A 20,162-nucleotide genomic window follows, 5' to 3' on the forward strand; every position below is an offset into this window, starting at 1 on the left:
TGCATGAGAAGAACTAGACCGAGTCAATTAAACTTAAAACTTGAGCAAAGAATTATTCAAATTAAAGTATATTTTATTTTCAACAAAATTTAAACTAACTGAAAATGAAAGGAATAAAATAAATACTTTAATATTTTGATCAACAGTCAACTCACCAAAAAAAATAAAAAAATAAAGAGTGAGTTCTAGATCTTGTATGAGACGTAACCAGCAAGTAATTTGTAAAAGCATACCTTAATTAGAACTTGCCAAGAAAAATAAGAGTTGATTATATATATAAGGATACTGAAAATTTCAAAGTCTATATATGTACTTGGAGGGTGAATTTTCATATTTTTAAGTTTATCGATTCAAGATTCTACGATAGGATAATGATTGTGTTTCGAAATAGATAATTCATTCATATACATTAAGTGAATTTTTTTAACACGATATATAAGAAGTTTAGTTGAATCCGTAACTTATAATGTAGACTACTGGTTAATTTATGCAAATGTATCTTTCTATGCCATTGCCTCTATTTTAAGAACTTGATCAAATACAGTCATTGAGACTGATAATACATTAGATTATCGATCATTTCACATAAATAATGAATGATAAATAAAATAAATTTTACTTTCAATTAGCTATGTTGCTTGTATTCTTTAAAAATATTGATGGATACATGTGAATCCTCCAAATGTAGTCTGTTTTTTGATAAATTCGATACAAATAAAATAATATTTTAAGAGAATTCGAGTAATATAACCAATTAGTATGTGATAAAACAAAGTTTGAAGTACAACAACTAGTATAATTTGACAGATAAAGTCAAGCCCATTTTTAGCATGACTAATCTTTTGTTTAATTTTTTTAAGAAAATCATCATTTGTATTTCATTGTGAATACATATAATATATGATGATTGAAATGGTTAACCAAAAAAATAAAAGTTTGACAAGTAAACGTTTTTTAAGTGCTGACGATCATAGTGGGACAAATTAATATTAACATATATGCTAAAAGAAAAGCCATCATTTGTGGCGTAACGCATCAACAACTCACAAACATGGACCTACATCACCACTATTCCATAACCGTCGAACATGTTGGTGGAGTGTTAAATACTGCTTCATATATTTAAATGAAATTTTTTTAGTTTGAATCTTGAATATGAAATCGCCTTCGATATAAGTGGGACTCTCCTCATTCCCCTCACTAATCCAAACTAATGGAATCCTTAAACGGATATAGAACTGGATGAGAAATTTTAAAAAAAAAAACAATTGTCCCCGTAAAATACTTGTATTTATATATTAAATATAAATTGATGATTTTAATGGTAAGATCAGTTATATGTTAAATTGAAAATATATATTTTTGTATCATGATTAAGTGATAAATACTAACTTGTATTTATTAATTCGACGTAAATATGGAGTGAAGTGTTTTCTCAAAGAATCTTCCATGTGTGAATTAACTCTTGACTTTATTTCCAAATTCTACTACATAACCATAGGTTTATTTCTAACGTAGTGAGTTTAATTTCCAAATTCTACTACTTGTCTTTATTACAATTTACAAAAAATAAAACTAATACTAGTCTTTAACTTAATAAACTATATATTCACGAATTAATATATTACACGAATATCGATAAGATTTACTAGATTATATGCGTGTAATGTGGCTTTTATTTAATTTAATGAGTTCAAATCTTCCACAAGATTATTATTACTTTAAAAAAAAATAGAAAAACGAAAAAGGATCAAATTTGAAAAATAAAAAGAGTACTAGTTGAAAAATATTAGAACAAAAATATAATTACTAACTATTAATAATTAATATTGATTCTGAAGTTTGTGATGGGATGGTATGAGATCTTTTTAGGTTTAGGATTTTTTTCATTCTTTAATCAAAAATAAATTCTATAATATGTAAATTCAGATTTAATGGCTTTAATATAAATATTAGACATCGAGTGAAATTTTTTTAAAAATCGTTATAAGTATGGTAAAAGAGTTTAATCAAAGGGAGGCGAGTGCTTTGAATCATGACAAATTCAAATGTTTACTTTGGTTATTTTGGACCATTGTAATAAAATAATAAACTTTATCTCCTTTTTGTTTTTTAATTTATTTCTTTTTTACTTTTATATTGCTCAATAATGATATCAGTAAGTAAAATATATTTTTCCTTCAATTATTTAATCTAATATTTTATTTTATTAACTATATATACAACAGCTAGCCATTGTTGTCTGGCCAAAGATTCTATCGATATTTTCTATAATGCAAACAACCACATTAGTCGTGATTTTTATATATTATAATGTCATCAAACTTTACAAATATGTTATTTTAATTTATCGGGGACGGATCTACCATATATGATAAAAATTAAGTAGAATTCGATTAATTTTAATTCAAATTTAATATTATTTTTAAATATATAAATTAAAATCCTAAATCTGTCTTTCGATCACTATCACAATACACTATTGGAATTAGCACAACTATGACAGTACATATGCCAAGATGGATTAGGTTTGTTTTGCTCGCCACGTATAAGAATATAATATAAAAATTAAATATATATTTTATTTGTTAGTTGTTTTAATTTGTTTCACGCCTAATAAGAAAAATAATAAGTATAAAGTAATCATTTATTAAATTGCTCTTATTTATCAGATGTTTTTTTTACAATCAAACATCATTTAAATAAAATAGTATTTTTAAAATAAAGATATAATCAAAAATAATTATTCATTATTGTCTTAAAATTTTAAAATGATAAGAATTAAAATGAAGTATATATTAAAATGTTCTTAAACAATATATTATGATCTTCCTATACTAAATAGTTTTCATACAAAATGAAAAGTTTAATATTAAAGAGTTTTCATATAAAGAGCGTCATTTAAAAGGCATCATAGGAATCTATTTTCTAGAATAAGTCTAGAAAAATCAGAAACAAACATAGTTATTATTAATATAATTAATAGTTTGTAGAGTCAACGAGTATCAATTAATAAAGTAGGTTGGAGTCGTCTATATTAGGGAACATTTTATTTTTTGATATGCTATTTATTTTATTTTTGTATCTTAGTACTGATATCGAACACTGAATAGAAAATATGGAGGAAAAAAAAGTACCAATTACTGGTGGGGCCGATATTGTGTGCAAAAGTGGTTACACGTTGAAATATAAGAAATTATTTTTAGTCACTAACAAATCATATCTATTTTTTAATTTCTTCGTATAAAAGATATCAATTTAAATTATATAATTTTCAATCTAAAAGTGGTCTTCGAGTTTAGTCACAATTGATAAAGACGTTAATTGTTTTCTGGACTGATTAGTGATTACTTCACTAATATTAAAAGGGGTTATTCTGTTAATAGTTTTTTGGTCCCTTAATTAGTTATTGATAATTTTTTTATTTTTAATCCCTATGGTATCATACTAATTGCATTAAACTTTCAATTAATTGAATCATACACTTTTGATTTCTTTTTTTGTGAATTAATATAACTATCAATGTAAAAGTTGTTTCTTGAATTAATATTTACAAATGAATTTAAATATTTATAAATACAATAACAACAACAAATACATAACTAGTATAATCCCATAAATTAGGTAAAACAAAATTAAGATATACACAAATTTTACTTCTATATCTTTCTAGGAAGAGAGAGTAGTGGCGGAGCCAGAATTATCACCAAGAGGTGCAAAATATGAAGAAATAAACACATGAAAAAGGCAAAGGAAATTCAACATCTAGTATACATACATAAAAGTTAATTTTAACCATATATGAACTAAATAATTTTCCGTTGAAGAAGATTCAAATGAATTATGTTAATCCTACTCAATTTGTACTTGATAGAGAGATTGTTTTTGACGGGACTCTTCGTATTAGTGTCATTTTCGTGTAAGTTCAATTGTGCCCACTAATTAATTTCTCTGTAATTTATAGTAAGAAAGATCACGAAGTTTAACTTTCATGCATTTAATTAAAGAAGTTTTAATTAATTTATTCATCTTAGTGCAATTAATATTAAACTGCATGCACTTTCTAAAATTTGGTACAATTTGACAACACATTAAATGAGTACATACAAGTTTCTTTAATCACCATATGTTAGGCACGATGTTTACAAAAGTATATTTTTAATAACTTTAGTGCCATTTATCATTTTTATTTTGAGAGAAAAAAATTGTGAACTAGGCACAAATTATTAGTTTCATCCTAGAATTATTAATAGCTTTAAAAACATTTCTACTTGACTAATTAAACTTGGATGCACCCCTGATATGCTACATGACATAGCAAGTGGTCTCAAACTCTTGTAGGAGCATGATGCTCTTAATAAAAAGCCGAGAGAAGTATTGAAACACCCCTAAATTTGACGAGAATTTAGGGGTGTATTTCACTCATGTTGCAGGATCGGGGATGTATTTAAGTTTAGTTAGTCAAGTGAATGAGTGCTTTTAAGACATTCGATAGTTCGGAGATGAAACTAATAATTTACACCAAATTTAAAGGTATTTTCAATACTTATCTTTTTTTTTTTTTGGATTTATCAAAGAAGTAAAATTAATTAATAGGAAACTCTAATTAGAATATATACAATAAAAGTGTCCTCTCATCCTGTATGGCTTTGATACTAATGAAAAATTTCATTGTCCACAATACTTATATTGATTACTATTTTTTTTTTAAATGTACAATAAAATTTAAAATGGACAAATAAAATTAAACGAATACAGATTCAGATATAATGATTTTGTGGTTGTAAGACAATCATATTAATGAGACACGACTTTTGGCTAGTTGTTGGCACTTATTAATTATCTAATTACGTGATAAAAAGTTACAAATTAAATCTACAAGAATTATTACACAACACATAGTTTCTTACCTAGCCTAGTTGTAGCCACTATCCAATATAATAGTGTAGGTTTGACATTCAATCAATTAAATCATGTAAATTGGGTGTAATTCCACATAATAATATTAACGTGAGTTTAAATTCTACTTATTGACATCGGTGTAATTTTTCACACCATTTGATAGGTTAATATATAATTGTAATAAGTAACCTTTGACAATTATCATAATCTTGTATAATAATAATAAATATAGAGCAACAACACATTGTAATCAATTTACATTGCACAAATAATATTAAAATTATTTTCTAGTATTGTAAATGTATAAAACTTAAATTCCATAGAAAACGTGACACAATAACTAAAAGCATTATTTTATTTTGTTTTTTAAAATAAAAATCACTAAAAATTGTACGTAGTCATGTGATGAATATATCTCTTTATTTTTTATCAGATGATTTGATTGAAGCTTTAGATTCTTTTTTTAATAGGAAGTATTTTCCATTTATGAATTTTACACTATGTAAATTTAAATCAGTCAAGTCTCAATACAAAATATATCATATACCACAAACAAAAAAAAGTTAAAAGTGAAAAAGTTTGCCATTTTCTTTTATATCTTTGTCGATCTTAATCTATAGTACTTTTAATTTTGTGAGTGATGTGGCCAAAGCAAATATCATTTTCTTTAAAGCTTAATATTACCACTAGTAATATGCCACATATATACCAATAATTTATAGATACTTTTCTTCCTTACAAAAGAAAAAAAACATCAATTTAAAGAAAGGGTTGGACAACAATTTCAAAGGGAAATTAAAGTTTACAAGATAATATGTGACCACCTCGATCAAAATCAGGATTTTTTGTTACTTTCTGATTTAATTTGCTTCGATTATCATTTTATTTGTTGTTGATATTCTATATAACTTTTTAATTATTGTATTTGATATGCTTTCTTGAGTTGAAGGTGTATCAAAAACAACATATAAGATAGGAATTAGGTTGCACGCACACCCAGTAATAACAAAGCCAATATCATATTTTCAGACCTCACTTATAAAATTACACGAGAAAATATATTGTCATATGGATTAGTATTGCCATCACATCATGAAAGTCAAACTAAATGTTATGACTGAAGAAAAATAAGTCACAAAATTTGGCTGTAAAAGGTAAACATCTACCTAAAACTTGATGACTTGATTAACGAAAAGTCCAAAAATATAGGACTAAGGGAAATTAACAACATAGCCCCTCAAACTTAGATATGTTTTATTTTGGTCCTTGTGATTTTGGTTAATTAAACACATTCAACATTCAAGTAATTGAATATGTAAACTTTTAATCCCTCTAGTTGCGAATCTTCATAAATTTAGCGAATTATTAAATGTCAAATCATTTAATTATATATATATATATATATATATATATTACATTTGTGGAGTTAATTCATATTTGAGGGTAACATAGTTATAAAAATAATCTAAATATTACATATAAAGGGAGCAATAACCCGCATTTTAATTAGAAAATTAAATATATTAGTTACTAAATATTATAATAATGATCTAAATTAGAATTCATCATTAATCGAGGGTTTTATAATACAATTATCCCTAACTTAATTATCTATAATTTATAGTCAAGCATGGTAAACGGACGTCTAATGAGAAATGTGTTGTCCTACCCTACATATGGAAATAAAATTAACTATATGCATTACTCTCTCTCTTCTTATTTTTTCCTCCATGGTGTTCGATATTTGCATTGAAATCCGATTATTCCAAATTCATGTGATGTAGAATCTCATTCAGAGAAAACACTTTCTATTCAAAAAATCATGCTTAAAACTCAGATTCAAAACCTCTAAATTAAGAGAGATTACCTCATCCACTTATCACATTCTTTGGTGACCATTAATCTCTCTTCTAGATGCATTGATGGTTATAATTTATATATATAAATTAGTGGATTTATATATATTACTTTTCCCCTTTTGAGGCAATTTTAATTCCTCGAGCCAAGATATATAGAAAGGACATATTGATTGTGTCTCTCAAGTCTCAACTATAGAAAGGAATTGTTTGGTAAGGAAGAAAATATTTATTTAAAAGTAGTTTTATCTATCTCTTTTATTTGTGTACTTATTATTTATCCTATGTAAATTTATAAAAATATGTTAAAATTATTTGTATATAATCTAGACAAATAGTATGAGTGATAGCGATAAAAAAGTAGGATGTGGCGTGGTGAACATGATAGGGCCCGAACTATGGAAATGAGAATAAAGATGAAATGTGTTGAAAGTTGATAAATATGACATTAACTAAAACAATCAACAAAATCCTTATAAAAGAATACATAAAGTGAATCTAAGATTAAAAATTTGTATTTCTGAATTTGAAATTTATGAATTTTAAAAATAAATACTTAACGTAATATTTTCTAAGCGACACATATTTTTAACCTAATCGATTTAGCTAACAAGATATTTATCTAGGATAAAATAAAAGGATCATCACAAATTTATTTTTAAATTTATATTTTTTGACAAGATATATAAATAAATTTATATAAACTACTATTCAAACTAAAAGGGTTCAATTGATCAATTTTCACGTTTAATTTCTTTCACGTTTATGGCGGCTTTTAGTTTATGTTATTATTATTATTGTTATTATTATTATAATTGAGATATGCAAAAAATGAATTCTCCACTTTCATGATGAGTTGATCTCTGTCCTATATTTTGTCCAATTACTTCATCTATACATTGAACCTTATCTTGCATATATAGTTGCAGGAACGGAATTAAGTAGGAGCAAGGAGGTTTAGAATTCGACAAAAATATATATATATATATATATATTTATTATTATTATTATTTCTTTTTATTTTTTATTTTTGAAATTAAATCATCTCAATTTATTTATGTGTTTGTTTTTTATATTTGAAATTTATGTGAAAATTTTGACTCCGTCATCACCATATTAGTTATAGAACTTGCATTTATGAGAATGACATGAGGTGGTTGGGCATGAAGTTTACCATTTTCCATCTTCTCTCTTTAATGCCTTTTTGAAGACATTAATTCAAATAGTGTTTATCGGTCATTTTTATGTCTTGCCTTTTTAAAATAAATAAATATTATTGTCGGATTTTAAATTTTTTCGGTAAAATTTAATGATAATATCCTAAATTTTATAATCATGACTATTTTAAAATTACTTGAGCTAACTAAAAAGCGATTGTTTGTAAAGTTTACTCAGAAAACTAAACAAATAAAATTAGTTAATAGAAAAAGGCTTAACTCACGCTGTGCAATTATTTAACTTCTCATCATACTCGAAAATCTTGAAATTATAATACTTACTTTTTTTCTACTTCCAAGAATTTTGATTCAAACAGATTTTACAATGCGTGNTTAATGATAATATCCTAAATTTTATAATCATGACTATTTTTAAATTACTTGAGCTAACTGAAAAGTGATTGTTTGTAAAGTTTACTCAGGAAACTAAACAAATAAAAGTTAATAGAAAAAGGCTTAACTCATGCTGTGCAATTATTTAACTTCTCATCATACTCGAAAATCTTGAAATTATAATACTTACTTTTTTTCTACTTCCAAGAATTTTGATTCAAACAGATTTTACAATGCGTGAATTCAGTTTCAGACTCCAAACAAATATCAAACATGAAATATTAAATTGAAAACCAGTATGTGTGTGTGTCAAAATAGTACAAAATGTTTCTTGATGGTAACGCGTTGAGAAAAATATAAGTCAATTTACGATTTATAAACTTACAACAATTCCATGCCTTTTAACACAAAATAAAATCATCAAGAAAAGTAAGTATATTATTATAATGTGTATATACTAAGAATTAGTATTAAATTGAACCAATAAATGAACTTTCTTTTTGACCAATCAAAATCGTTAATATCAGAAATAGAAAGAGACAAAATGGAAATAACACATGTAACAAACTAGTTGAAAGATGAATATTCCTTGAAAGTAGAGAGAGGGGCATATTTTAACTATCAAACTGTTTTTTTTTCCTAGCGGATCGGAACTATCATTATTTATGTATTAAAACGTGTTTTAATATATAAATGGTGGTATATAGTTCAAATAAAAAAATATAGTAATAACTAGTGATAGTTTAGATATATAGGAACGTGGAACGATAATTGAGATGTGTAATTCACGAAAAAATAATAATTTAAATATATTTTCAACCATTATCTCGTTAAAGAACTTGAGCTCCAAAGACTTGTGAGTTGTGACCATAGACTGAAAATTACATACTAGCACATTGCATATTCATAAACTAATAAGAAGTTGTGGTAAAATGGACGAGATTTTTATATATGTTCTTTATTCAAAGTCTTGAATACAAACTTTAGAGTGAAACTGCTAGTTTATTACCACCTTTAATATAACGCGCCTTACACGAGAAGAATTCAAACTACTCAAAGTGCATAAGCAAACATCCAATCGAGTGGGAAAGTATTGGTATATTCATAATCATACGTAGTTGTTCTATCACTTTATCGAACAATAAGACTATAAAAGAGAGAGAGAAATTCAAGAAAATATTATTTGTTGTATTATAAATATATCTCTAATGTTCTTATATTAACTAATGTAATAATGGATAAATCCATATCAACCACATATAATTGTGAAATCATCAATATGAAGAACTAGAAAATGACTAGTTTAAACAATTATTTTCTCTTTAAATAAGACATCAAAAAATAAATATAATTAGAAGCGAAAGAAAAAATGTAAATATTTTACATTTGCAAGATTTGATTTTTCACTATATACTTTCCAAATCTGAACAAATTAATCATATGCTATATTTTAATTTATAGTGTACAAAATACTCTGAGTGTTTCTAGAAGGTTGACTATACTACACACCTAAATTAGTTGGAAAAAATAATTAAAGCAGTAGATATTAATATTACAAAATTCTTTTTCCCTTTTTTTCCTGCCCATAATTCTCTTTTCTTGTGAAACAAGAAATATTAAATATTTTCCTTAAAATCAGATTCTAATAGATCAATTTACTACCATCAAATATTAATTAAAATAGAAGCTTCTACTAAATAAGACTTTTTTTTAACAAATTCTTTTTTTTTCCTTCCATAATTTTCTTTTTAATTGTTAAACAAGAAAAACTAAAATTTCCCATAAAAATTAAAATGAGATTTTAATTTTTAATAGATCAATTTACTACCATAAAAAATTGAAATAGAAGCTTCTATGAAATTAGACTTTTTTACTACTTTTCCACCACTAGTTAAAACTATTTTTTTTTTCTTAAAAATCTGTTCTTTTTATTCAAACTTTCTTCCAATAAAATCAATCTCAATAAGATTATAAATTAAAGTCTCTCACATATATATGATTATTTATCTATTTTATTTATTAATTTATTATTTAAAAACTTTAAATATCATTTATGCATGTGCACTTACGTAAGAGCTGATGTTAAGAGATTAGTATTAAAATTAGTTTTTTTAAACCATTTTTTACTATTTATTAGTCACACGTTGCAGTCTCAGCAACATGTTGGCATATTTTTTGGCCTTTTGATACGGTAATTTGTCTATCTTTCTCTCTTGTATTTTTTTTTTTAATTTATGAAATTAAAATTAAAATTACTGTTAGTGTATTAATTTTCTTATTTTTTTTAATTTGTTCATCTAAGAATCAAAAAATATATAGAAAAAAAATTGTTCATTTTTTTCTTTTGTCTTTAACCTCTCTAAACCAAAAAAAAAACATGTGAAAAACACAGAGGAAGACCAAACAAACAAAAAGACAAATGGAATAATTTTTTTACTAAATTCTTGCAAAAATGATTCTTTTTTCTTTTTCCCAGCGTGAATTCTTGAAAAGATGAAAACTTTACTGGAAAATTACTATTTTCTTTAATGGGGTTTTGATTTTATTTTATTTTGGTGTAAAGTTTTAGTTTTATTTTTTTTCAAGAATCCATTTGCGCGTGTAGAATCAAAATATTTGTCAAGTCAATGTATATGAAAGAGGAAATGTAAGAGAAAGAGAGAGATCCCAAGTCAATATTCAAAGGTTTTGTGCTAAATTGGAGAAAAATCAAATATTAGAACAATTAATTATTTTTCTTTTTTCCCAAATTGAGTTTTTTATTGTCTATACTGTACACCCTTTTGTGTAAATTGTACAATAAGTTTGTGTATGTTATGTATATATAGAGAGAGATGTAGCAGCTGGCATACTCTCTCTTTCTCTTCTTCATTAAATTTATTTTACTTTGATTCTTTGATTTGTTCAAGCTGAAGTTGAGGAATACTGGGACATATTTTGCATTTACTGCTGATAAAGATTAGACCTTTGCAGCTAAATCTTGTGGTCAAGACTTGTTTTTTGAGTTTTTTTGTCAATCTTGGAACACCCCACCTACTATTTCCTCTAGTTTTTGGCCTATATTTGGGTTAGTTACCCAATTTCTTTGTGTTGGTTCATCTTTTCTCTCTGGGGGTTTGGAGATTTTAGTTGGGGTTCAATTATTGGAAAGTAATTTGTCATAAAGTTCTGATCTTTGGTGTTTCTGGGCATTTTCAGAAGGTGATTCTTGGAAAAAAAAACTGCATTATCCCATTGGGAGTTAATTTTTTTGGGTACTATAGTGGATCAGTTTCTTGTGTTGGTTGTCTGGGGTTTTGGAAACTTTAGCTGGGGTTCAATTATTGGAAAGTAATTTATCATAAAGTTCTGATCTTTGGTGTTTCTGGGCATTTTTCAGAAGTTGGTTCTTGGAAAAAGCTGCATTACCCCTTTGGGTGTTTGTTCTTTCCTATACTGAGTAGTTGGTTTCTGGTATTGGAATGAGGACAGGGAGAAGGAAGAGGCTCCATTTTAGCAATTTTTACTCATTTAGATGTGGGAAAGCATCAGTTTTGAGTGATGATCATTCACAAATTGGAGGGCCTGGATTTTCCAGAGTGGTATTTTGCAATGAACCAGATAGTTTTGAGTCTGGAATTAAGGAATATGCTGGGAATTATGTCAGCACAACCAAATATACTGCTGCAACTTTCTTGCCAAAGTCCTTGTTTGAGCAGTTTAGAAGAGTAGCTAACTTCTACTTTCTTGTTACTGGTATCTTGGCATTTACACCATTGGCTCCTTACACTGCTTTAAGTGCCATTCTTCCTCTTGTACTTGTTATTGGAGCTACTATGGTCAAAGAGGGTATTGAAGATTGGCGTAGAAAACAACAGGTATTCACTTCTTTTTCCATGTTAATAGTTAAACTAAAGCAGATCTTACTGGTAAAAAGAGTTTTTTCCAAAAACTATGGTCTTCTTATCTTGAATTTTTTTTTGATGTTGTTGTGGCTGCATAAAATCAGTGATATAATGATTTTGTTACTGGATTATGTCTGTCAATAATTTGAGGGGTTCTTGAGATCCAACTGATCGAAAATGTGAAATTTCTGTTTGTGTATATGGTAGCTTTTGGAGATTCTCCCAGGATACCAAAGGTACCATTTTGAATTGAAAGTAATATTCCCTAAAATAGTCTGATTTTCAATCTTTTTTCAATCTGGGACCAGCTTCATTCTTTCCCAATTGATCTGGTTTTCTCATGTATGGTACAGATTCCCTTTTTATAAATAGATTGATGGAAGTAGTTTATACATTACTTCTGCTTCTTGTCACTGTCCTGCCCAGCGTGCACACAGTTTGTCATCCGTCTTCTCGTTTTCTCCTTTTCAGGATGTTGAGGTGAACAGTAGGAAGGTTAAAGTACACCAGGGAGATGGAGTTTTTAATCTTACTGAATGGCAACATTTGAAAGTTGGTGATATTGTTAAGGTGGAGAAGGATCAATTCTTTCCGGCAGACCTTCTTTTGCTTTCGTCTTGTTTTGATGATGCGATTTGCTATGTTGAGACCATGAACCTTGATGGAGAGACTAATTTGAAGCTTAAACAGGCATTGGAGGTTACTTCATCCTTGCATGAAGATGCAAACTTTAAAAACTTTAAAGCTTTAGTTAAATGTGAAGATCCTAATGCTAATTTGTATACTTTTGTTGGAAGTATGGAATACGAAGAACAACAGAATCCTCTTTCTCCACAGCAATTACTCCTCAGAGACTCTAAATTGCGCAACACAGAATATATATATGGGGCTGTTATCTTTACTGGTCATGACACAAAGGTCATGCAGAATGCAACAGACCCCCCTTCTAAAAGAAGCAAAATAGAGAGGAAGATGGATAGAATCATTTACTTCTTATTTGCAGTTCTATTCACAATTGCTTTTGTTGGATCAGTCTACTTTGGAATTGTGACCGAAAAGGATCTAGATGACGGACATAACAGGTGGTATCTACAACCTGAAGATTCAGACATTTTCTTTGATCCCAGAGGAGCTCCTGCTGCTGCCATGTTCCATTTTCTGACTGCTGTGATGTTGTATAGCTACTTGATTCCTATCTCCTTATATGTGTCAATTGAAATTGTTAAAGTTCTTCAGAGTATCTTCATTAATAAGGATATTAATATGTACTATGAAGAAACTGATAAACCAGCACATGCCCGCACCTCAAATCTTACCGAGGAACTCGGTCAGGTTGACACAATACTTTCTGATAAAACTGGCACACTGACTTGCAATTCAATGGAGTTTGTCAAGTGCTCCGTGGCTGGTACTGCTTATGGACGTGGTATTACAGAAGTTGAGAAGGCCATGGCTAAGAGAAATGGATCTCCACTGATGGCAAAAAATAAGGATCGTGGTGAGGATGGTGTTGTTACTCCTAGGAAGTCCACTGTTAAAGGTTTCAATTTTGAAGACGAAAGAATCATGAATGCGAGTTGGCTTTTTGAGCCTCATTCAGATGTAATACAGAAGTTCTTCCGTTTGTTAGCAGTCTGTCATACAGTCATACCAGAAGTAGATGAAGTTACAGGCAAGGTTTCATATGAAGCTGAGTCTCCAGATGAAGCAGCCTTTGTGATTGCTGCTAGAGAAGTTGGTTTTGAATTCTTTAAAAGGACACAAACAAATGTGTCGGTGCATGAATTGGATCTGGAATCTGGCAAGAGAATTGAGAGGTTAGTTAATTTGCAACATTTTTCTTCAGTATATGTTTTCAGCATTTTTAGTTTTCTGAAAGACTAGTATCTCCTATATTTGGTTGGCTCTTGCTCAAGTGCATCATTATTGATTATCCATAAAGACCAGTGGGTAGACAATGCAGCCTAGTACCAGTGACATTTCTTGCTTATTTTCAAAAAGATGTTTAATCTCTATGAAAACTTCAGACAATGAATGCCAATTTTAATTTACCAATATTTTACGCAGTGCTATAAACATAAGCACTTTTTTGTTAAGAGTAATCTTAGAGATCTTTGTATGCAGGTCATACAAGATTTTGAACGTTTTGGAGTTTAATAGTACAAGAAAAAGGATGTCTGTCATAGTAAAGGATGAGGACGGAAAGATCTTGTTACTCTCCAAAGGTGCTGACAGTATCATGTTTGAAAGACTCGGAAAGAGTGGAAGAAGGTTTGAACAAGAAACAAGGGAACATGTGAATGAGTATGCTGATGCAGGTTTGAGGACCTTGATACTGGCTTATCGTGAGCTCAGTGAAGAAGAATACAATACTTTCAATGAGAAATTTCTAGAGGCCAAGAATTCAGTCAGTGAAGACCGTGAATCAATCATTGATGCAGTAACAGATAAGATAGAAAAAGACTTGATTCTTCTTGGTGCTACTGCTGTAGAGGACAAACTTCAACCAGGGGTAAGTTTTATGAACTCCGAGAACTGTTTCCAAGCATTGTTGATCGATTAAACGTCATTTGGATGTGTATTGATTTTTCTGTTTCTATTCATGCTAGGTTCCTGATTGCATTGACAAACTTGCTCAAGCAGGCATAAAGATTTGGGTTTTGACCGGGGATAAGATGGAAACAGCCATTAATATCGGGTATAGTAATTGATTATGAGTTTTTGTCGTTTTTATTTGATACAAGCTTTGCATGTCCAAACACATTCTGACCAAAATGTCTCCTGCAGTTATGCGTGTAGTTTGCTTAGACAAGGAATGAATCAAATTATTATAACACTGGAAAGCCCTGATATTATGGCTGTAGAGAAAGCAGGAGAAAAGAATGCAATTGCCAGGGTAAATACATCTCATGTTTAATGTGTCACATCAATTTCCATATCTGCAAGCTTGAGTCATTTTGAAATGTAACAAAAAAATTCTGCCATGCCTTATAAGCAGTTAACCTATGGTTATGTTCCGTTGCGTCTCGACAATGAGCTTTTTGAAGCTGAAAATAGCTCACTGTTTTCGCGAATGATTGATGACATTACTCTTACACTCTCTCTGTGCACCCATGAGTTTAACATGCATGTTCACTCTAAACAATTCAATATCCATGAACTAAATCAATGAAGAACCACATAAAGAATGAAAAAGAGAAAAGTAAGAGCAATCCCTCCTCTAATCTCGTTGAGAACCTTATTTGTTTGCATTGCTTGTTGAAGTAGCAGCAATAGGTACATAATCAAATATGTGAAAATGATTCTTTAAATTTTGAAGTTTCAATATTCATGAAGTTGTGTTTGATTTTTTTTTTTAAAATTACAGGCTTCAAAGGGAAGTGTTTCACGGCAAATTACTGAAGGAAAGGCTCTACTTACTGCTTCAAGCACAGAGGCATTTGCTTTAATCATTGATGGGAAATCTCTTACATATGCCCTAGACGATGAAGTGAAAGATATGTTTTTAGACCTTGCAATCAAATGTGCCTCTGTTATATGCTGTCGTTCATCACCAAAACAGAAAGCACTGGTAAGTTGAAGATTGATTTCACAATCCAGACTCTATGTTTTATAGTCTACTCTGGTGCTTTAGTTTGACTCTTTCTTGGAATATATAGGTAACAAGACTTGTCAAAAACGGTACTGGAAAGATAACATTGGCAGTTGGAGATGGAGCTAATGATGTAGGAATGCTTCAAGAAGCTGATATTGGAGTTGGAATCAGTGGCGTCGAAGGAATGCAGGTTCAAGAGCTTATACTTAATTCTCTTTCCTCCATGTAGCAACATTGATGATTTTCTTATTTATGCTTTTGCTCCACCTAAATGTTCTTTTCATAACTTTTTCTTGTTTTTACTCATTAGGCTGTTATGTCAAGTGATGTTGCAATTGCTCAGTTCCGATTTTTGGAGCGCTTGCTTTTAGTGCATGGTCATTGGTGTTATAGAAGGATCTCTACGATGGTAATCTATTTTCCGCTAATTTTCTCTTTTAAATTTGTTGTCTCATCATTTGTTAGATGAGATAAAAATGTGTTTAAAGAATAAATCCACCGTCTTGTGGAACTGTTTCAAAACAAAAAGATATTATTATTGGAGCAGTTTAATAACTGGCTTTTATATTTGTTTCCCTGCAGATATGCTACTTCTTCTACAAAAACATCTTATTTGGTGTCACTGTGTTCTTATATGAGGCATATACATCATTTTCTGGACAACCAGCATACAATGAATGGTTTCTGTCAACTTACAATGTCTTCTTCACATCACTCCCGGTGATTGCTTTGGGAGTTTTTGATCAAGATGTATCTGCCAGATTGTGTCTAAAGGTATGTTACACTTGATGCAGTATTCGTTTTCGCTTAATATATATGTGCCTATTACTAGTAACAACAACAAACCCAGTGTAATTCCATGAGTGGGTTTTGGGGAAGGTAGGATGTACACAGACCTTACCCCTACCTTTGTGGGGTAGAACCTAGAGAAGCGTTTTCCGATAGACCCTCGTCTCAAAACAAATGTAATCAAAGCATGATAGAAAGAAAAACCAACAACAAAGTAGCAAGGAATATAGCAAGATAAACAAAACAAATGATAGTGAAAATTAGGAGAATAAGATACTACAATTATATACTATATCGCTCGGCTACCTATTACCCTTCTACTCTTACGCTCGGCCTCCAAATCTTCCTAGTTTTCTCAGGCCTACCTCTACGTCTCCTAAAACCTACCATAGCTAACCTCTCACACCGTCAAAAACTAGTTACTATTATCAGCTGTTTTTGTATCTGTTATAGCTTCTTGGACATGACATGGAATTAAGTACTTTTTCTTAGTTTCTAATTTTCTTTTGGTATTATGTGGCAGTTCCCTTTGCTGTACCAAGAAGGTATCCAGAATCTCCTTTTCAGATGGCGTCGTATAATTGGCTGGATGATCAACGGCGTTTGCAGCGCGGTGATAATCTTCTTCTTCTGCATAACAGCACTAGATCCTCAAGCCTTTAAAAAAGACGGTAAAGTTGCTGAATTTGCGGTTGTTGGAGCAACCATGTACACAAGTGTTGTTTGGGTTGCCAACTGCCAGATGGCACTTGCTATCAGTTATTTTACCTTAATCCAGCATATAGTCGTCTGGGGTGGAATTGCTCTCTGGTACATCTTCCTTCTGATTTATGGAACCATGTCTACAACGTTTTCCACTACCGCATACAAAATCTTCGTGGAAGCTTTAGCCCCATCCCCATTCTACTGGATCATGACGATATTGACAGTCATTTCAGCTCTAATTCCATACTTTGCATACAATGCTATTCAAACGCGGTTCTTCCCAATGTACCACGGTATGATTCAATGGATAAGATTCGAGGGAAGGGCTGATGACCCAGAGTTCTGCCATGTGGTAAGACAGAGGTCAATAAGGCCCACAACCGTAGGTTTCACTGCTCGTTCATTGGCTAGAAGGAATCCTTTGGAAGACAAGAAAGAGCACAACAGTAGCCACAGATAACACCTGAATAGGTATTCTCAGCAACGACAACTTTTGGACCTCCAAAAAAACCACTGTCAAGCAGGAACTTGCTCATTGTACATGTTTTTCGAGCTGGTCCTGTACACGACTACAGATATTGAAGCCACAATGTCGAGGTCCAATTGGTGCAAAGCTATACTACTAGTATACTATGTCTTAAATGAGCAAAGATGTCTCATGAGTTTGTAAATTTTGTCAACTGGTAATATATTTGTAATTCTTTCATTCTATATCTTGTAAAATTGTTAAAAGTTTTTGTTGTTGAATACCAGAAGCAGAATAGCAGATAAGCTACTTTTTTCTAATAAGAAAGAGGAGTGGATTTGTTTTTGAGTTATAAGACCCAATATTCTCTTTTCATTATCATGTGTACATTTTTTTGTTTTTTGCAATAAAGAATGAGCAATTTCTAGTTTATAAGGACATTTTGCATCTTTTGGCAGATGTCCTTTTTTAATACATATTAATTAGTAGATAAAAAAGATAGTCTGGTGCACTAAGTTACTACTAAATAAGTGCGAGATTTGTCATGGAGAAGAAACACGACAGTCAGACTAATACCATCATAGGTGGATTCAGGATTTAGAATAGCTAAGTTTGGAGTTAGGGTATACTATTATGGTATTTCTTTTCACATTTACACAATTTGATTACTTTTCTTTAATAAGCATTGATTGGTAACCTTGAATAAATAGTAAGTAACCTTCAATAACATGTTAAATCATTCGATAGCTTAAATTCTTTTTACACTCGTTATTAGTGTATCTAACTTAAATCCGTTAGAGCAAACAGTATCCCAAGAACTCTAACAAATATGAGATTTAGATAAAAGGGCATAGGATAGTGTCATTGCAAATTGAAAGATCCAAAAACTTGTATCAAATGAGTATGAAAAACATCATAATCAACTGTTTGTTTATGTATACATGTTGTGATTCTCTTTGTCTTTAACACATCCTCTTCATCCCCAGCCCAAAAGCTTCCAANTTTACACTCGTTATCAGTGTATCTAACTTAAATCCGTTAGAACAAGCAGTATCCCAAGAACTCTAACAGATATGAGATTTAGATAAAAGGGCATATGATAGTGTCATTGCAAGTTGAAAGATCCAAAAACTTGTATCAAATGAGTATGAAAAACATCATAATCAACTGTTTGTTTATGTATACATGTTGTGATTCTCTTTGTCTTTAACACATCCTCTTCATCCCCAGCCCAAAAGCTTCCAAAAGCAAATTCACCCTTTTGAGAAAACTCCTCTAAAACCTTTTCAACTTCTTCCATACAACACAAACTCTCAAGTTGAACCCTCAAAGATCCTCCATGATCTTTCAAGATTTCATCTTCGTGTCTGTTGATCTCCATCTCCATAATAGTTTTCTTGTTCCGTCTTCGATATCTCAGTTTCTTTATACATTCTTTTGTTTTCTTTAACAACTTGCATGGAAGGTTAAGCAAGAACAAGATGATGATTTGGAGGATCAAGCATTGGCAGCAGCAACATATGACTATGCAATCGGCCGCGTAAATGTTCTTGTCTTCCATTTTTTGTGCAAGATTGAAGGAGAGAAAGGGTGATGGTAATGAAGAAGGTTATGAATAGAAGTCATTTCTTGTCAAGGAATAGGTTGCTTTGTCTTTATAGAAGAGTATATTGATGTTTGAAGCATTGAAATTTTTAAATATTGCCTCCAAAGCTAAAGAAAGATGGAATTGATAGCTGAAAACAAAATGTTTAAGGAAGCATTAGCAGTCCTGTACTAGTGACTTGTATTTCACATGTTCATGGATAGCTAGGAGAAGAACTTTACCTATGTGAACTTGCTCATATTGCCGGTCTCAAGCTAGGATAAAGGAGAAAGATATCGTTAAACGAGTCAATTTGTGATGTATCCTCACATCTGACACAATATTGGACTGTCACGTGCTTAAATGAAGCGATATGGACGGTGATGATTCATATAACCGACTACAACTTGCTTAGGATTAAAACATTGTTTGTTTGCTTATGGATAACTAGCAGAAGGGTTCACTCAACATGCTTGATTATTGAGGTCTCTGTCTCTGACTTTTTTGCACTTGCCTTCCAAAGGAAGACAAGATCTTCTCAATCTTGCTTTTCTTTATTCCTTGTGTCAATGGATGTAAAGACTTTACAAGCAAAACTTAAAACTTAAGACTTTCTATTTACATTCTTTTACCACGAACCAACTTGCACACCTCGACTATTCCACCAGGTGCATACATTCTCTTTTAAGCAAATATTTCCAAATTAATGGATGCTGACAAAGAAATGTGATGACATGCACAAAAAGGAAGGGGAAAATAGAGTTTTTGAACATTTTCGTTAATCCATGAACATGATCTATACATCTTGATCGGAAGAGAATCAAGAGAAA

The 20,162-nt window shown here is 30.2% G+C and overlaps 2 protein-coding genes across 2 annotated transcripts; one reads left to right on the forward strand and one right to left on the reverse strand.

Moving 5' to 3' along the window:
• The first annotated feature begins 11,149 nt into the window (after positions 1-11,149).
• On the forward strand, positions 11,150-17,770 carry LOC125868175 (putative phospholipid-transporting ATPase 9). Its single transcript, XM_049548791.1, has 10 exons — positions 11,150-12,165; positions 12,664-14,009; positions 14,317-14,704; positions 14,802-14,890; positions 14,980-15,088; positions 15,560-15,763; positions 15,852-15,977; positions 16,098-16,196; positions 16,370-16,561; positions 17,100-17,770. The coding sequence occupies exons 1-10, from the start codon at positions 11,770-11,772 to the stop codon at positions 17,739-17,741; spliced, it is 3,591 nt and encodes a 1,196-aa protein (XP_049404748.1). The 5' UTR covers positions 11,150-11,769; the 3' UTR covers positions 17,742-17,770.
• Positions 17,771-18,818: 1,048 nt separating this feature from the next.
• LOC125867335 (uncharacterized) lies at positions 18,819-19,630 on the reverse strand. The gene has a single exon (XM_049547792.1). It carries the CDS (start codon positions 19,306-19,308, stop codon positions 18,853-18,855), a length of 456 nt encoding a protein of 151 aa, XP_049403749.1. The 5' UTR covers positions 19,309-19,630; the 3' UTR covers positions 18,819-18,852.
• Between the last annotated feature and the right edge of the window lie 532 nt (positions 19,631-20,162).

Source organism: Solanum stenotomum, chromosome 6 (assembly GCF_019186545.1).
Source record: "Solanum stenotomum isolate F172 chromosome 6, ASM1918654v1, whole genome shotgun sequence".
NCBI classification, from domain to species: domain Eukaryota; kingdom Viridiplantae; phylum Streptophyta; class Magnoliopsida; order Solanales; family Solanaceae; genus Solanum; species Solanum stenotomum.